At 44.1% G+C, this 17,035-nt stretch overlaps 1 protein-coding gene across 3 annotated transcripts in view; it reads left to right on the forward strand.

The window, feature by feature from the left end:
• Positions 1 to 16,594, forward strand: part of Mylk3 (myosin light chain kinase 3) — a 58,508-nt gene extending 41,914 nt beyond the window's left edge. For 2 of the 3 annotated variants that reach the window (XM_039097579.2, XM_006255355.4), the window contains exons 8-13: positions 631 to 772; positions 2,102 to 2,172; positions 7,942 to 8,070; positions 12,339 to 12,491; positions 13,721 to 13,853; positions 15,422 to 16,594. In XM_039097579.2, coding sequence (XP_038953507.1) covers positions 631 to 772; positions 2,102 to 2,172; positions 7,942 to 8,070; positions 12,339 to 12,491; positions 13,721 to 13,853; positions 15,422 to 15,481 — 688 coding nt within the window. In that variant the 3' untranslated portion in view covers positions 15,482 to 16,594. 3 annotated transcript variants of the gene reach the window in all.
• The last annotated feature ends 441 nt before the right edge of the window (positions 16,595 to 17,035 follow it).

The following is a 17,035-nucleotide window of genomic DNA, read 5'->3' on the forward strand; positions in this document are numbered from 1 at the left end:
AAACACCTGCTTCCCTTTATGAAGAGTGGGTGATGGTGTCAGGATTGAAAGTGGTTGCTTTCCTTCTCAGGCAGAAAAAAACAGTAGCAGGTGACCTTGAAAACTTTGAGGAAGAGGGAAAGGGGAGGTCTGTGTTAGCATGGGCTAGGATGCAGTGATAGGTTTTGATTGGGCATTGAATTAGGTGAACCAAAGTGGACTGCAGTCCACCCCTACCCAGAGATTGATTGCTGGACTTCAGTACTTTGATAGCTGGACCTTAGAAGTCGGCCCTTATTTGGAAGTGGCCAAATAAGGGAATAGATCTTGGTGGTTTGCTTTAGGAATGGAATCTAATGTTTTAATGTTTTAATAAGGCAGAGGGAATGGGCCTCAGGGCAAGTCCTGCCAGAGCCATGCTGGCCAGAGTCCCTTTGCAGATTTTCCAGGTTCTAGGAGAACCTTCTGCATGGAATGTGCCAGAGCAAAGGCCCCAGCAAAACCCCATGTAGCAGTGTCTAGAGCCCTTTTTTAACCAGCCCTGGGTGTCCAATGGGCTGTGACCAACTTTAGGAACACCTGGATTGGCTGCTCTCAGCCTCTCTGAGGACCTTCTCCGTCCGACACCTGGCTCTTGCTTTCCTCCGGCAGTGTGGATGGAGGTGAACTCTTCGACCGGATCACGGATGAGAAGTACCACCTGACCGAGCTGGATGTGGTCTTGTTCACAAGGCAGATCTGTGAGGGTGTGCATTACCTGCACCAGCACTACATTCTGCACCTGGACCTCAAGGTGAGTGGCACGTCGGGCCTTGCTGTCTTCTGAGCACCTTGTGTATCAAGGCCGCCATTCCGATCCCGTGGTCAGAACCATTATGGCACAATTGCAGATATCTGCTGGGAACGGTGCCTTTGCACGCTAGGCAAGTGCTCTACCACTGATCTACATCCCCAGCCCCTTCTCCCTTTTTCTGAGATGGGAGTTTCACTGTGTAGTTCAGGCTGGCCTCGAATTGGCAAATTCTCCTTGTTTTGGCCTTCTGAGTGCCAGGGTTGAGGCAATGTGTACTATATCCAGCTAGCCCTATGCTCTGTGTTGCTTTGGGCTTATTCCTGAAATCGTGGGGACCACTGGGATTTAAAAACCTTCCCTGATAAAGGTCTGGGAGTGTGGCTCAATTGGTAGAGCCCAGCATGCACAAGGCCTTAGGCTGGCCACCACATAAAACTGGATGTGATGTTATACATTTGTAGAGTTAGCAATCAGAGGGATCTGGAGTTAAAGGCCAGTCTTGATGATATAGCAAATTTAAAGCCAATATTGAATGCATGAGGACATCGTCTCCAAGAAATATAAATAAGCAAACATAACTCTTCTGATTCCGATGTGCATGAGAAGCACTGTCCCAAAGCAGTTGTCTCACAAGTCATAGGCCAGGTCTCCCTCTTCAGTCCTCACCTCATACACCTCTACATCTAATGTCACTGTCAGCATTTTAAAACATGGAATCTTCATACCAAAAATCTGGATCTTTGACTTCTGTTGAAGACTGAGAAGCTCTGACTGCTGTCCCAGCTCCTTTCTTGGTGAGCAGCGGATGGTACTAAGCAGAGTACCCCTTTACACAGTGGATGGTACTGAGCAGAGTACCCCTTTACACAGCAGATGATACTGAGCAGAGTACCCCTTTACACAGGACAAAAGTCCTACTTCCTCATAGTTTATATGTACAAGTATACTTCAGACACCAGAAGAGGTCATCAGATCCCATTAGAGATGGTTGTGAGCCACCATGTGGGTGCTGGGAATTGAACTCAGGACCTCTGGAAGAGCAGTCAGTGCTCTTAACCGCTGAGCCATCTCTCCAGCCCCCTCTGCAAGAGTTCTTAACCACTCTGCACATGTTCCTAACCACTGAGCCAAGTCTCAGCTCCCTCTGCAAACCGTTTCATTAGTGTAGTCATTTATTTTTATTATCTGTCTAGCCCCATATGAGTATCCTGAGCCGTTTACTTTCCTTGTAGTCTAGGAAAATGAGACTTGTGACAATAAGGGAGAGAGCTGAAGGCTTTCTGAGTCAGGGTAATAATATAATATCTTCCTCCCCCTCCTCTCTTTCAGCCAGAGAACATACTGTGTGTCAGCCAGACTGGGCATCAAATTAAGATTATTGACTTTGGGCTGGCTAGAAGGTAAGGGTCCTGATACTAGACAAAACTCCTCCTTCAGCAGCAACTCTAGCTTTCTTGATGTAAATTCTGAGTTTTTCTTCCCGACCACTTAATTCTCAGCAATAATGACTGATTATTTATTAATAATGCCCAGGCCTGAAGCTTCATTTTGTTCTCTGACTTGCTTTAACTTATCCCTTTTATTCTAATCTGGGTTCAACTATGTGGCTGGTTTCTTTTCCTTGCCTTCTGATATCCAGCTCATCAGCATTTCAGGGTGAATCTCCCCTTAGTCTACCTTGAGTTCAGCTACTTATCTGGTTTACATCCATCTCCTCCCCAGAATTCCAAGTGAATTCCCCTGTGCCTCACTATTTCCCAGAATCCTCTCTCCCTGCAGGATGTCCCACCTCCTATTCCCTGCTTCAGCTCATTGGCTACAGGGGTTTTTTGTTTGTTTGTTTGATAGGTAATTCTTATAAGACCTTCTCTCTGCACGTCAGTATAGTTACGTGGCTGAGATCTAGCATTTTTTGGGTTTGGAGATGGATGTAAGAAAGTTCTCACACAGAGACTGGTGGTCTTTGGCTTGCTATTTCTGTAGTGGGTTTGTAGTACAGGTTCCATTTGTCCTAAAAGATTGTGGGATTAACTGTACTTCAAACCACCTGTCTAAGCAGAAGGGGATTGCTGAGCTCGCCCAGGGCAGACTAAATTATGTCAGTTCTCCCTTCTGCTAGGGACTAAGCTACCCAGCGCCATCCTTGCACTCTGAGAAATCTCTAGCTTACATACGAAGACACATATGTGACAGGATAGAGTGTAGCCATGTGAGTAGATCTGGAGTTAACGAAGACTACGTTAGAATTTAGTGCAGTAGTGACATGTGACACAAGGGCCTGAATGGGATCTAGTACTGGTAATACTAACCCTGTTGGGCCCCAGGATTCAGCACATTAAGTGGTTATTATGCGCATTTTTAAACCTTTATAACCTTTACGTATGCCTCAGGCGCCCAGTGGAAATCAAAGGGCAGCCCCTAGCAGTTGGTTTTTTCCTTCCTCCATGTGGGCCCTAGGAAATAAACTCATCATTGGACTTGGCAGTAAGCACCTTTAGCCACTGAGTATCTCACTGACTCTTATTTATGATTTTTTTATAAAGAATTCTTTTTATTTTGTTATTATGCACTACATGTGTGCAGTTCCCACAGAGGTTAGAGGAGGACACCAGATCCCCTGGAACGAGAGTTACAGATGGTTGTAACTCTCCATGTGGATGCTGGAATCTAGGTCCTCTGAAAGAGCATCCAGTGCTCTTAACTACCTAGCCATGTCTCCAGCCCTCCTCGTTTATAATTTTCAAAATATCTTAAAGACCCTTACATTTCATACAGCCTAAAGTACACATGATTTTACTTCCCAGTCTTGACAGTCTCCTGACGACAGTCTCATGCCCGTAACACGCGAAAAGGGCAGTGTGGACTCCTAGAAGAGGCTTCAGCAACTCTATGAAGCTTAGAAAGACTGTCCACCTAACCCCTGTCTCAACTAAGATGCTAACTAAAGTCGATTCACTAGTTCTTCATCCTCCAAGCTTCCCTCAAATTTTCTGTCCTCTAAAAATGACCATTCTCTGGGAATCACGTATTTTCTGGATAGTTCTGAATATAGCAGCCAAATTTCAATTCTTTCTGAAGTTTTTCCTGACATTCCCCTTTTCTTTTCTTTCCTCCCTTCTTACCCTCTTCCTTTCTTCATTCTTGGTTTTTGTTTTTTGGTTTTTGACTGGGGCGGGGAGGGGAACGAGTTTCAGCCTGGCCTCACACTTGTCCAGTGAGGCTGACTTTGACCATTAAGTCTTGGTCTTCTTTCCTCTGCCTCCACTTGCTGGGATTACAGCCCGAGCCACCACCCAGCTTTGTTCATTTGTTTGTTTTTCAGACACGGTCTCATTATGTAGCCCTTGGCTGGCCTCAGACCTGTGATCTTCCTTCTTAAGCCCCCTGAGTGCTAGGATTATGTGTGTGCCTCTGTGGGCAGATTTTTTTTGTAGTCTTGATGGCTGTTTCCCAAAAGGAGCTGTCTTTGTTGATCTTTGAGTATCCTGTCCGTCCCCTATCACTCACCCCTCAGCTGAACTCCTCACCATGTTAGCTTCTGCTCCTGCTTCCAGGGAACATCTGAACTACAGTGGCAGTCTTTTGGGGTCACTCCTCCACAGACTGAAATGTTACCTACTTGCAGGAGTGAATGGTATATTTCATTGCCCCCATGCTGTTGCTAAAACAGAAGTTTGCCAGTCCACCCCTGTCAGGGAACAATATAAACCCCCTACCCACACACTTGAAAAATCACAAATAATGTGGGAAGCCTGCTTCATTGTTTCCTAAATAATGTCTTCTAAACTTAGGATTATTGTGCAAGCATGTGTGTCTTACACAAGAGTCTGGGGCTTCCAACCTAGTTCTCATCACCATCTGCCCCCAGCAGGCCTTTTTAGACCCTTTTGCATACTCACTGTGTCCACTGCTCCATGGAGTGCAGTGCCATAGAAACACCATGCATCTGTGTTTGTCCTCTGGCCCTTTGCAAAACCATAATAGTTAAATAATTTTCGATGTCCCAAAGCTCCCCCTTTTTAAGATCCTTGTGATATAATACTGTGCTTGTTGGGATGCATCTGTAAGATTTGCAGGACATGGGCTGGAGAGATGGCTCAGAGGTTAAGAGCACTGACTGCTCTTCCAGAGATCCTGAGTTCAAATCCCAGCAACCACATGGTGGCTCATAACCATCTGTAATGGGATCTGATGCCCTCTTCTGGTGTATCTGAGGACAGCTATAGTGTACTCATATAAATATAGTAAATAAATCTTTAAAAAAAAAAAAGATTTGCAGGACACACTTGAAAGTCAGGTGACCAGTTGTTCGTATGGCCACTTACAGTGACACACTGAATTCAGAGCAAGAAGCAACCACTGGAAGCTCCTGGTGTGAGGGAGGCTTCTCATGAGCAGGATCTGTCATGAGCAGGTAGTGGTGATGCTGGTGAGGGTTCACCAGCTCAGAAGAGGAGGGGAGTGGGGATACAGGGTTGGTTTGTAATAGTTTCCAGTTTTGGCAAACTGAGGAGCACAGTCAGCTCTAGAGCTCTTCTGAGAGCCAGAACCAGCATGTACAGAGCTGTAGAGGGGAATCATGGGAGATGGCATCAGTTACGGCCTGAGAACCAGGGTGTGAGTATAAACAGGCCGATCTAAGGCGAGCACAGTATAGGATGAGACCACTAAAGAAGAATCCTGAATGCTAGATTCAAATGTTATTTGATAGGCTACTGAATCTTACCACTCAGTAACTTCATGATGGGCCCTTGACACTGGCCTGGGAAAAAAAATCAGTATTTAGATCACCCAACTTGGCAATTACTGCAGATCAAGCCTTTAAAAACAAGTCTAGACAGCTGCTTTTGAAAATTTACCCATGGACCACTATTTGAGATCATTGAGCTAATTAATTTTAACACACACACACACACACACACACACACACACACACACACACACACATTTTGCCTGTATGTATCTGTGCACATATGTACAGTGCCCACAGAGACCAGAAAAGGGTATCGAATCCCTTGGAACTGGAGTTACAATGGTTGTGAGCCACCATATGGATTCTGGGAATTGAACCTGAATCTTTTGGTTTTTTTTTGTTTTGTTGGTGTTGTTTGTTTGTTTGAAACAGGGTTTCTCTGTGTATCCCTGGCTGTCCTAGTACTGGATCTATAGACCAGGCTGGCCTCAAACTCAGAGAGATCTCCCTGCCTCTGCCTCCCAAGTGATGGGATTAAAGGTGTGTGCCACCACACCTGACTTTGGACCTGGGTCTTAACCCATGAGCCATCTCTCCAGTCCTCAGTGACGTCACATGTGCACTGTGTCTCTCATTCTCTTCTTGTGGCAGTGACACAGGAACAGTTTTGACCTAGCTTGGCATTGGCCCAGTGAAATTTTACTCACATTCTATTGGCAAAGCAATGGCTATGGCCAGCCCCAGCATCAGTGGAGTGGAGCTGATTTTAAGGTATTTCTACTTGGAGTGGAAGGAATCTCACACCCCAGGTCACAGGGTGTGAAAATAGGGCACAGCAAAGCACACAGCTTCTCCTGGAGCTCTACTTTTTTTTTTTTTAAACTTTATTACAGATGGTTGTGAGCCACCATGTAGTTGCTGGGATTTGAACTCAGGACCTCAGGAAGAGCAGTCAGTGCTCTTAACCACTGAGCCATCTCTCCAGCCCGAGCTCTACTTTTTTTTTTTTTTTTTTTTGGTTCTTTTTTTTTTTTCCGGAGCTGGGGACCGAACCCAGGGCCTTGCACTTCCTAGGCAAGCGCTCTACCACTGAGCTAAATCCCCAACCCCCTCTACTTTTGATCCTTTTGAATACGTGCTTGAAAAATCGCTGGATTACACAATTCTACTTGTTACATTTTTATTAGTCACCTCTCTGGTTTTTGTTTCGTTGAGAGAGAGTCTGTTACTCAAGCTTGCCTAAACTCATTGTGTAACTCATCCTGGTCTCAAACTCATCTTGGTTCCCCTGTGTCAGCCTCCTGAGTACTGGAATCTCAGTTTAAGATACCACCCCCAGGTCTCATTTCTGATTTGAGCCATGTCTGCTCCATTTCACTTACTTACACTGCATAAAGGCTCTGAATTCTCTACATTCTAGTCAATGCATGCTATATTTTTCTCCCTCTGTTGTAGTCTGTGAGCATTTAGTACTATAGACATTTATAGGGGTGCACATGGAAATACACTGTAGTTGTAACTTTTATTTCCCTTGTGATTGTTGATAAAGTCCATCCCTTCCTTTTCTTACTAGGACTCTCCTAGCACATGTGCACACCAACAAAGCAGCTGCTCTCCAGAAGCTCTTGGTACTTAGTCATGTGCTTTCAGATTGTAAATGGCTAGGACTGTAGTTTTCTTGTTATGGATTGTAAAACGATGATGTAATGTGTGTCGGGGGTGGGGTGGGGGATGCCTTTGTGGGCCCTGCCAAGGTGTCCCCCTGAGGAATCACGTCTGTGACAGGCCTAGAATAAAGAAGATTTATGGATGGGGAAGGGAGTGGGAGGGGCCTGGAAAGAGGTAGAGGCAGAGAAAGAAGGAGAGAAGGACAGAAAGAGAGGTGGGGACATGTAGGAAAAGAGAGAGAGTGAGAGGAGGAGGAAGAGAGAGAATGGGAGGAGAAGAAGAGAGAAGGAAAAGGAAGAGAAAGGAAGGAGAGGGAGAGGGAGGTGGAGAAGAGAGAGAGGGTGGGGTAGTGAGCAGTCTTTATAGGCTGCTGCACCTGGCTCCTGGTGCAGGTGTCTGCAGGTGTCTGCAGGTGTCTGCAGGTGTCTTCAGGTGTCTGCAGGTGTCTACAGGTGTCAGCAGGTGTCTGCAGGTGTCTGCAAGTGTCTGCAGGTGTCTACAGGTGTCTACAGGTGGCTGCAGGTGTCTGCAGGTGTCTGCAGGTGTCTGCAGGCGTCTACAGGTGTCTACAGGTGGCTTCAGGTGGCTGTTGGGTGGAGCCTAGTGGAATTGTCTCTAAGCCATCATGGAGAGGCTGGAAGGAATGTTGAGGGTTTGATCATTCCCCCAGGAAACCACTTGTGTAGTGTGAGTGTGGGGCTCAGATAACATACCTGATAGGTAGGGTGGGGAAGTGTTTCCTTCCAGGATCCACATCTGCTCCACATTCTCTCCCTTCATGTGCTCCTAACTCTTCTCTTTTCCTCAGATATAAACCTCGGGAGAAGCTAAAGGTTAACTTTGGTACTCCAGAGTTCCTGGCTCCAGAAGTTGTTAACTATGAGTTTGTCTCATTCCCAACAGACATGTGGAGTGTGGGAGTTATCACCTACATGCTGTGAGTACTCGGGGTGGGGAGGTTGGTTCTGAGTGGGGCTTGGGTTATCCATCTGACATTGGTACTTTTAGAAGCAGAGACACACACTTTGGCCAGTGTTGTCAGGAACACTGATAGAGGAGCAGGGCGGTGAGATGGAAGGGAAGCAGTCACCTAAGGGGGGCTACAGATGGAGCTTGCTTCTAGCTACTAAATGAAAATAAGGACAAGACCATCCTACATGTGGTTGAGAAGGTTTTATTGTAGATATGAGGGAGAGATATCTGGAAGAATCCAGAACTGGTGTGGGGGTAGGAGGAAAAGGGAGAAAGGAACAGAAGAAGGGAATTGGGCAAGCAGACTTAGAGTGGAACCACTGATTAAGAGCACCAAGAGGGCAGGGAACCAAGAGAGGAACCGAGAGCCACTAACGTGAATGTCAAAATGGCCAAGTTTAAATAGGGAAGAGAACCTGGGGAAAGGAAAGTCTGGACCCCGGAAAGGAGAGGTTTAGGGTAGGGGCAGGGTGAGAAGTGGGGAAAGGAAAGTCTGGACCCCGGAAAGGAGAGGTTTAGGGTAGGGGCAGGGTGAGAAGTGGGGAAAGGAAAGTCTGGACCTCGGAAAGGAGAGGTTTAGGGTAGGGGGCAGGGTGAGAAGAGCTGGAAGGAGCCATAGGTACTGGGAGAGCTGGCCAGTGTCTGCTTTGATGTGTTAAATAGGCACCTAGGTTGGTTTTTTGTTTGGTTAGTTTCTTTGGTTTTTGTTGTTGTTTGTTTTGGGCAGGGTGGTCTTTGAGATCTAACATTCCAGCCTTTCATGGATGATAACTGCATCTGATCTAAAACTAGGACATCATTGTCATGGGCCCAGGAAGGCTGGAATAACGGTAGAAGAACTGAAAGGGGTAGAGGTGGGTAGACTAGGGACATCTGTCTCCACTGCCAGGCTGCTTTGGAGCGATATGGAGCCTTCAAAGGAATGCTTGAGTCCTGTGCTTTGTAGGCAGTTTTGAAGACAATTTGCCCTTTTAAGTTGATTGGAAATTGTTGTGCCCAAGTCTCAGGGAACCCCTAAAAGACCACTGAGGAGCCAGTTCCAATGCAAACACACAAGGGTCTTTATTGTGAGCTCCTGAGCAAGGACTCTCACTGTCACTGTCACTGTTGCAGCAGGTCAGAAGTGAGAACCCCAAGTCTAGGGGTGCAGGGTATTGATTGTGGTTACAGCAAGCTTGGGGAATTTCCGCATAGGTCAGCAATTTAATATTTTATAAAAACTGCATTTCTGGTGTAATCTGTAGGAAACAAACATGGTTGGTGGGGGGCAAAACCACCTGAAAAACAGGATGGCTGGGCTACTTATTTTGTGCAGGCTGTCTTAGATTATCTATTTGTATCTTGACCTGTTGTAGCCTGAATGGCTGTTGCTAAGCAGGGGGCAGGAGGGAGGTTGCCGTAGGATGTTTGTTCAAGTGGACTTTGTGGTTTTCCTTCTGGGATTGGAGTTTAGCCCCTTAGTCAGGAGCTTTTTCTAAAAAATGGAGTTGGTTGGGCTTTACAGAAATCTGCTGGGGCAGATGTAGACTAGGGAAAGAAGGCAAAGTTAAAGAGCTTGGGGGAAATCATCTAACTTGGGTGTACATTTGAAACTTCTAGACCGGTGGTACTGGTAGTTGGGGCAGGAGAGTCTTAAGACTGGAGAGGGGGACAAAGTGAGAGATTGAGAGAGACAGAGATAGAGACAGACAGAGACAAAGAGAGACAGAGACCAGAGACAGAGAGAAATTCCATCCTCAGGAATAGGGAGGTGGGAAAACTTAGGCTGTTGATTGACAGGAGTACTCATCTGCAGTCCCTTTGACCTGTAAAAGGCAGAACCAAGTCAGCTACCTGAAGCTTACATACATTTTTTAAGTTTACAAAAAGAAAAAAAAGATATGAGTTTTGAATATATTAACATTAGCACTGTTTGTAATCTTTAGTTCACATTGTAGAAAAGGCAGTAGATTCATGCCTTTGAATCATCATAAGACCTTAGGAATCCAAAGAAATGACTCCAAAGCATTAATATTCTTTCCTCTGTCCCAAGGGCTGGGCGTATAGATTGGACAAAGATGTTTTTGGCACAATGAGAAGCACTGTTATGTCCATATTTAGAAGACAACTAAAAGAAATGTAAATTTTTGAGCATGTGATTTTGATAATAGCAGTCAGTGCTTTATAGCTTATCAGAACTCCACCGATTGGTAAAAGTGAACTTTTGAAGCCTTAGGATAACAGTAGTGTAGAGAGGCGGAAGATGTCTGAAACATTCTCACCTTTTACATATCTTAGACCTTTACAACTGGTATTTACTTTCTTAGACCCTCACAACTTACATAACCCTTTTTCTTTTAAACCTATTCTTTCCCCATCTAATCATTTATAATGAGACAATGCCAGGGGCAAGCCCAGGCTATTCTTTTTTTTTTTTTTTTTTTTTTTTTTGGAGCTGGGGACCGAACCCAGGGCCTTGCGCTTCCTAGGTAAGCGCTCTACCACTGAGCTAAATCCCCAGCCCGGGCTATTCTTTCTTGTTGGTTCCACTTGAAGCAGCAGAGGGGGAAGAGCTGCGGCTGGGGTAAGACTTGGTCTCACAAGATATTTAGGGTTGATGTATAAAAACAAAATGTTTACCTATCTTAAATCTAAGTCACTTTGCTACTGTAGCTGACCTGCTTGAGTTCCTTTTGGGCCAGAAACTGCAGTCTTTGGCATTTGGCACCTCATCATAAAACTGCAGGGAGTTAAGTAAAGGATTAAACTAGAGCCTTCTCCCTCTTGTTAAATGTCTCTTTCTTGTCAGGCTAGGGGGATGTTTGGAGCAATATACTTCTACTGAGCCAGGAAAAGAGACTCAGCTTGTAGAAGGAAAAACTTTTACACAAGCAAATATGGATTAAACTTATAAATTCATATATAGATTCATGCACACACAATTGTAAATCTCCATTCCAATCAGTGGGCTCAACTTACATACTTATCTCGTAATTACATATTTACACACACACACACACATACACACACACACATCCATCTTTATTGCATAGAGAAAGAAAAAGCTTCTACACTTTTGTTGTTAAACAAATTAAGGCAAGTCTGTAAGAAGAAAGCTTTGTTCTCTTTAGTAAGAGTGGGCCTGCCTTGCTATTAAGAAAAAAATCTGTTCTGGGGTTGGGGTCTATCTCAGTGGTAGAGCGCTTGCCTAGCAAGCACAAGGCCCTGGGTTTGGTCCCCAGCTCCTAAAAAAAGAAAAAAAAAAGAAAAGAAAAGAAAAGAAAAGATCTGTTCTGTCCCATGGTAAGGAGAAACCTGCCTGCTTCTTCTGTTCTTTGTGGCTTCTTCTTTTTCCTTCTTCCCCCTCTGCATTCTGCATGTTGCTCTCCTAATATTTTTAGTTGCCTTATAGTTTCTAAGTTATACCACTCTGCATTCTCCTTCTAATCTTGCTCTCTCTTCCTGCTCTGATGTAACAATGCTCTGTTCCTCATGCCTTACTCCCAATGCTTTCTCTCCAATGTGTATCTTTGAATGTGATCTTTCCCAGTCTTTTATACCTTTTCCAGGAGAGTAGATCACATGGTTTTCCCAAGCACTGCCCTCCCTCCTTTAAATTAAAGTTCACTAGAAATTCAAACATAAAATTGAATAAGAAGTTAGAAACAGAGAATGTTTACATGCATATCTATTAAGAGTAACTATCTGGCTAAACATTATCTGTCATCAGTTTCTATAAGTTCATGAAGAGTTAAAAAACATAACTTTTTGTGACTAAGTTATTAGTGAAGTTTTGTATAGATAAACCCAGTAAATATTTTATCTTCTATCCTTGCACCTATAGTAAATCATTAGTTCCCCTTTTATGACCTTTGGTTAATGGTTTTACAACCTCTTGGAATGTACTCTAAGTTGCAGATGCCTGCTTGCTATATCAGTAGCAATAAACGCATGACACTTGAAGACTGTCAAAGTCCTTACTGCAGTTTTGGTTATCAGAGTAGTTCTATGGTTGGAGGTCACCACAACATAAGCAACTATATTAAGTGGTGGCAGTGTTAGGAAGGTTGAGAATCATTGCTGTAGAGATAAGGAAAAAGTTACATGAGATGGGAGACTGTTCAGAATGTCCTTTCCCCCATCTCCCACCTTCATGTGAACATATAGAGCCATATGCAACGGAGAAGTTGTGGAAGAAAAGCTTGTGATACACTGAACTTATGATATACTCATGGTCCTTTCTCTTCTCCATAGACTCAGTGGTTTGTCCCCATTTCTAGGGGAAACAGATGCAGAGACCATGAATTTTATTGTGAACTGCAGCTGGGATTTCGATGCTGATACCTTCAAAGGGCTGTCAGAGGAAGCCAAGGACTTTGTTTCACGGTTGCTGGTCAAAGAGAAGAGGTATTTTAGTTGCTGGTCACTCAGTGGCCATTATAACAGGCCCTGATCTGCGTGCCAAGCTGGTATGCTGAATCCTTTTATCCTGTGAGATTTCTTAGTCTATTACTTGCTTGGACTATTGAAAGGAGCTGCAGCTTGACATCAGAGTCTTAGAAAGAGTTATATTACAAATAAGTGTTATTTCTAAGTTATCACTTAATAATAAGCTAATGTTGGAAGAAGCTGAGGTATGTAGGTGTCACCCTTGGAATACAGGTCTGAGTACTTCATTTCTTCGTCACAAAGGCATTCTTAGCTTCAGCCGTGTCTTAGGGTGACTATTGCTGTGATGAAACACCATGACCAAAGCAGCTAGGGGAGGAAAGAGTTTATTTCATTCACAGTCCTGTATAACAATTCATCATCCAAAGCAAGTGAGGGCAGGAACCTAGAGGCAGGTACTGATGCAGAAGCCATGGAGGGGTGCTGTTACTGACTTGGTCAGCCTGATTTTTTATAGAAACCAGAAGCACCAGCCCAGGGATGGGTGATGGGCCACCCACAATGGGCTGGGTCATCCTACATCAATCACTAATCAAGAAAATGCCATACAGGTTTGCCTACAGCCTGACTTATGAAGGCATTTTCTCAGTTGAGGTTCCCTCCTTTCAAATGACCCTAGCTTGCTTCGAGTTGACTTAAAACCTGCTGACACAAGCAACTTTATAAAAGTCATAGATTGAGCCATTGAGTTTTTTGATACTCAGACATGAAATAATTGGAAACTGGCACAAAGGTGACACAAAAGTACACCCTAGGAAAAAGGCCCAAGCATCCGGGCTTCAGGACAGCTCAGTGCTCTTGGGTCTTCAATTTCTTACTGTAAAATCTTTCTGAGTGAGGAAACCCAACCTGGAATTCAGATGAGCCAGTTGATGCTCTACTGTGCCAGGAGAAATGGGTTTTGTTCAAGCATCATGTTCTCCTAAGAGCAATCCTAGTAGCAGCTGGCCTTCCTGTTGTTCTCCCTTAGCTTCCCAGCCCTCTGTGGGAGGCAGTGGTGAGTCACTAGGACACAATCTTCTGTAGAGGTCAGGAAACTTTTCACTGACAGCTTTCACTGCCTCTTATGAGGAGGGGAGGTTTGACAGCGGCGTAAATCTGCAGGAATGATGAGCTGTTGACCCAATAGTACAGACTTTTAGACAACTTGAAAAGTTGAAACTCAACTCAATGGTTTGACTCCACAGTTGTAGGATGAGCGCCACACAGTGCCTGAAACATGAGTGGTTAAATCACCTGATTGCCAAAGCCTCAGGCTCCAACGTTCGCCTCAGATCCCAACTACTGCTGCAGAAATATATGGCTCAGCGTAAATGGAAGGTATTTTGGTTATTTTGTTTTTGTTTTTGTTTTTTTCAGTAAAAGCTGCATTTGAAAGCACTACAGCCAAGTTTTTCCTCATACATGGATTCTAAATATAAGGATTATTTAAAGGGAATATTTCTCTCTCATGTCATAGCTGCTAGCTTGATTAAAAGATCCCATGGGTCTGGGCATGATGATGTACACCTTTAATCCCAGGTCTTTGAGAGGCCAAGAAAGAGGCAGGCAGATATCACTGTGAGTTCAAGACTAGCCTAGTCTACATACCAAGTTCCAGGTCAGCCAGAACTACAGGTTCTAAACAAAAATCAAACAAAAATGCCACAGAACAGAAACTACTGGTATAAGAGTGATGTAGCCCATAGTTGTCTGAATTCTTGAAGTACCAGGATGAAACTGAGAATATATTCTTCTTAGTGATGACAGTTTGGAGGACCCAGGCTTAGCTGTGTGTAGTGTTGGGACTTGATTCTATCACATTTTAGAAAGCAAGACGGGAAAGTTATATTAAACTTTAAAGCTTTTAAATGTTGCTCACCACAGGTTTTCAAAACTTTGTTGTTGACTCAGATCCCCATGGTGGGAGGTGGGTGGGATCAACAGGTTTTTGTGCTGGGCTCAGTATGTACTTGGTATGTGTGAAGCTCTTGGTTCAAATCTCAGCATAAAAGAAACAATAAAAAGACCCCACATAACTCCCTCCCCCAACTTAGAAACAGACAATGAAACCCAAACCTCTTTTCCTGGGAGCTTTCCTTCACAGCCATGTGAAGCAAACAGTTTACACTGCTTCCGTAGTATAGGGCAGCCTTTTGCCTTTCCTATGCCATCTGCTTTTGTTTAGAGCTCTTTCTATTGCATGGGATGAATTTGATGACCCACTAATGATTTATGAGTCACAATTATAAAATATGTTCTAAGGAGCACTCCTTTCCACTTTAAAGGGCAGGGTAACAGTTTTCTTCTCAAACATGCCCCAGAATGTGACTTTCAATTGTTCTGGAAACCTGGTCCCCCTGTAGAGTACCAGGTGCTTTTGTTTGTTTGTTTGTTTGGTTGGTTTTCTTTTATTGACAATAGATGTTTTTCCTCACATAACATATCATATCCCTGTCTATTACTGTCTCCTTTCCCTCTCCTACTATCAGTTCATCCTTCCCCTCCTATCTGGATTCACCCCCTTTCTGTCTGTCTGTCATTAGAAAACCAATGGCACGTGCTATTAATCCCAGGACTCAGGAGTCAGAGGCAGGTTGTTCTCTGTGAGATCAGGGCGAGCCTGGTCTATAGAGTTGAGTTCCAGGCCAGCCAGGACTACATAGAGAAACCCTGTCCTGAAAAACCAACCAAACCAACCAGACAAAAACTAGGCTTCTTAGGGATAATAATAAAATATAACAAGACAAAACAAAACACAACTAACACATAGGATTTGGACAAAATATACAGAAGGAAAAGAGCCCAAGAGAAGGCACAGACGCCTAGACTTGTCTTTCCATCATGTCTTAAGTACTCGATCTAAAGATGCACTTTTTCTTTATCCCCCTCCTGCCTTTTACTTCAAGAAACATTTCCATGTGGTGACTGCAGTCAACAGGCTAAGAAAATTTCCAACGTGTCCCTAATCTACAACTGGGCCTGGGAGTTCCTGAGGCGACACGCAGTGGTAATGTGAAGAGATGACTCAGGATTTTATGGAGTCAGGAGCTTGGCTGTTATTGATCTTATTTTGCAAAGAATGGTGGAAGGAAGAAAGAGAGAAAGAAAGAAGAAAAGGGAAAAGGAAAGAAGATGGCTACGTTGCTGGCCTCCTTGTGGATGAAAGTGTGTTTTTTTAAAGCCCTAGGAAGGTCACCAGGTCTAATGCTGCCTCCTCCCCAGAGCCCTCTCTTCTGGTAATGAGAGTAGGCACGCTCAGGAAGGGCAGGGAAATCCTACTTGGCCTTTGGTCAAATTCAATTCTAAACTCGTCATGATTAAAGAAGCCAGTAGGGAGGGAAGCATGGGACAGGGAGGAATTAGGTCTGACAGTGGGAAGGAACATGATCGAAACATACTGTATAACATTCTTAAAGAATTAATAAAATGTATTTTTAAAGGAGTCAGTAGGTTCGAGCTGCTTGCTATTTTAGTGAAAGAAGCTCCTTTTTTTTTTTTTTTCAGTGAGTAATAGTGCAAAGATTCAGAATTGATCAAAATGCAAACTGCACTCAACTCTGGGTGAGTCAATCCTCCCCCATCCAAGGCTCAGGGAGCGTCTCAGAACAGGGGACGGAAAGAACGTAAGAGTTGGTAGATGAGGAGGAGTCCTAGGGGATGTCTTTGAGACATGACATGACTTGTGTTGGCATCAATTTACAATATCTTTGGCTACCTGCACAAGATCAAGTCGGCCAAAATTCCAGTGAGGATGGGAGGAAACTCCTGAGGCCCACCCCTACTGGTGGAGCTACTGGCAATTGTTGGCTGATGAGGCAGGGAGAATTGTTCTTCTTTAACCTCTAGCAGTAGTTGTTTATGCCCCAGTAGATGCTACATACCCATGTGCAGATGGGCAGTACCAATTAGACTGGGGAGGTTACTGATGGCAAAAAAATAAATAAAAGGAGTACCTGTAGGTAGGAAGGAGATGGAGTGGAACATTAGGGAGAATTGGGAGCAGGTAGATGGATATGATCGATATGCATTGTACTAATGTATGGAGTGTTCAAAGAATAAAAAAGTCATTTAAAACAGAACTCAGTAGATTCTTTGGCAGGGACATACTGGAATGACTGGGATCAGTGCAAAGGCTTCTGGTGTCAAGAGTTCCTAGAATTATGACTAAATTAGGGTCTCTGCTCTCAGGACATGTGAGGAGAGCAACCCTTAAATATGTTTTAATTTCTCTTTTAACAATGAACACCATTCAGACAGTGGCAGTGCATGCATGCTTTTAATCCCATGAGGCAGAGGCAGATGGATCTCTGTGAGTTCAAGTCCAGTCTGGTCTACAGAATGAGTTTCAGGATAGCCAGGGCTACACAGATAAACTGTTTCAGGAAACCCATGAACGCACACACACACACAGACACACACACAATATGAGCTAGGGATAGCGGCTACACCTGCAATTCCAACACTCAAAACTCTGAGACAGGAGGATTACAAGTTTGAGGCCTTAAAAATAAAATAATATC

This window comes from Rattus norvegicus, chromosome 19, assembly GCF_036323735.1.
Source record: "Rattus norvegicus strain BN/NHsdMcwi chromosome 19, GRCr8, whole genome shotgun sequence".
Classification (NCBI taxonomy): domain Eukaryota; kingdom Metazoa; phylum Chordata; class Mammalia; order Rodentia; family Muridae; genus Rattus; species Rattus norvegicus.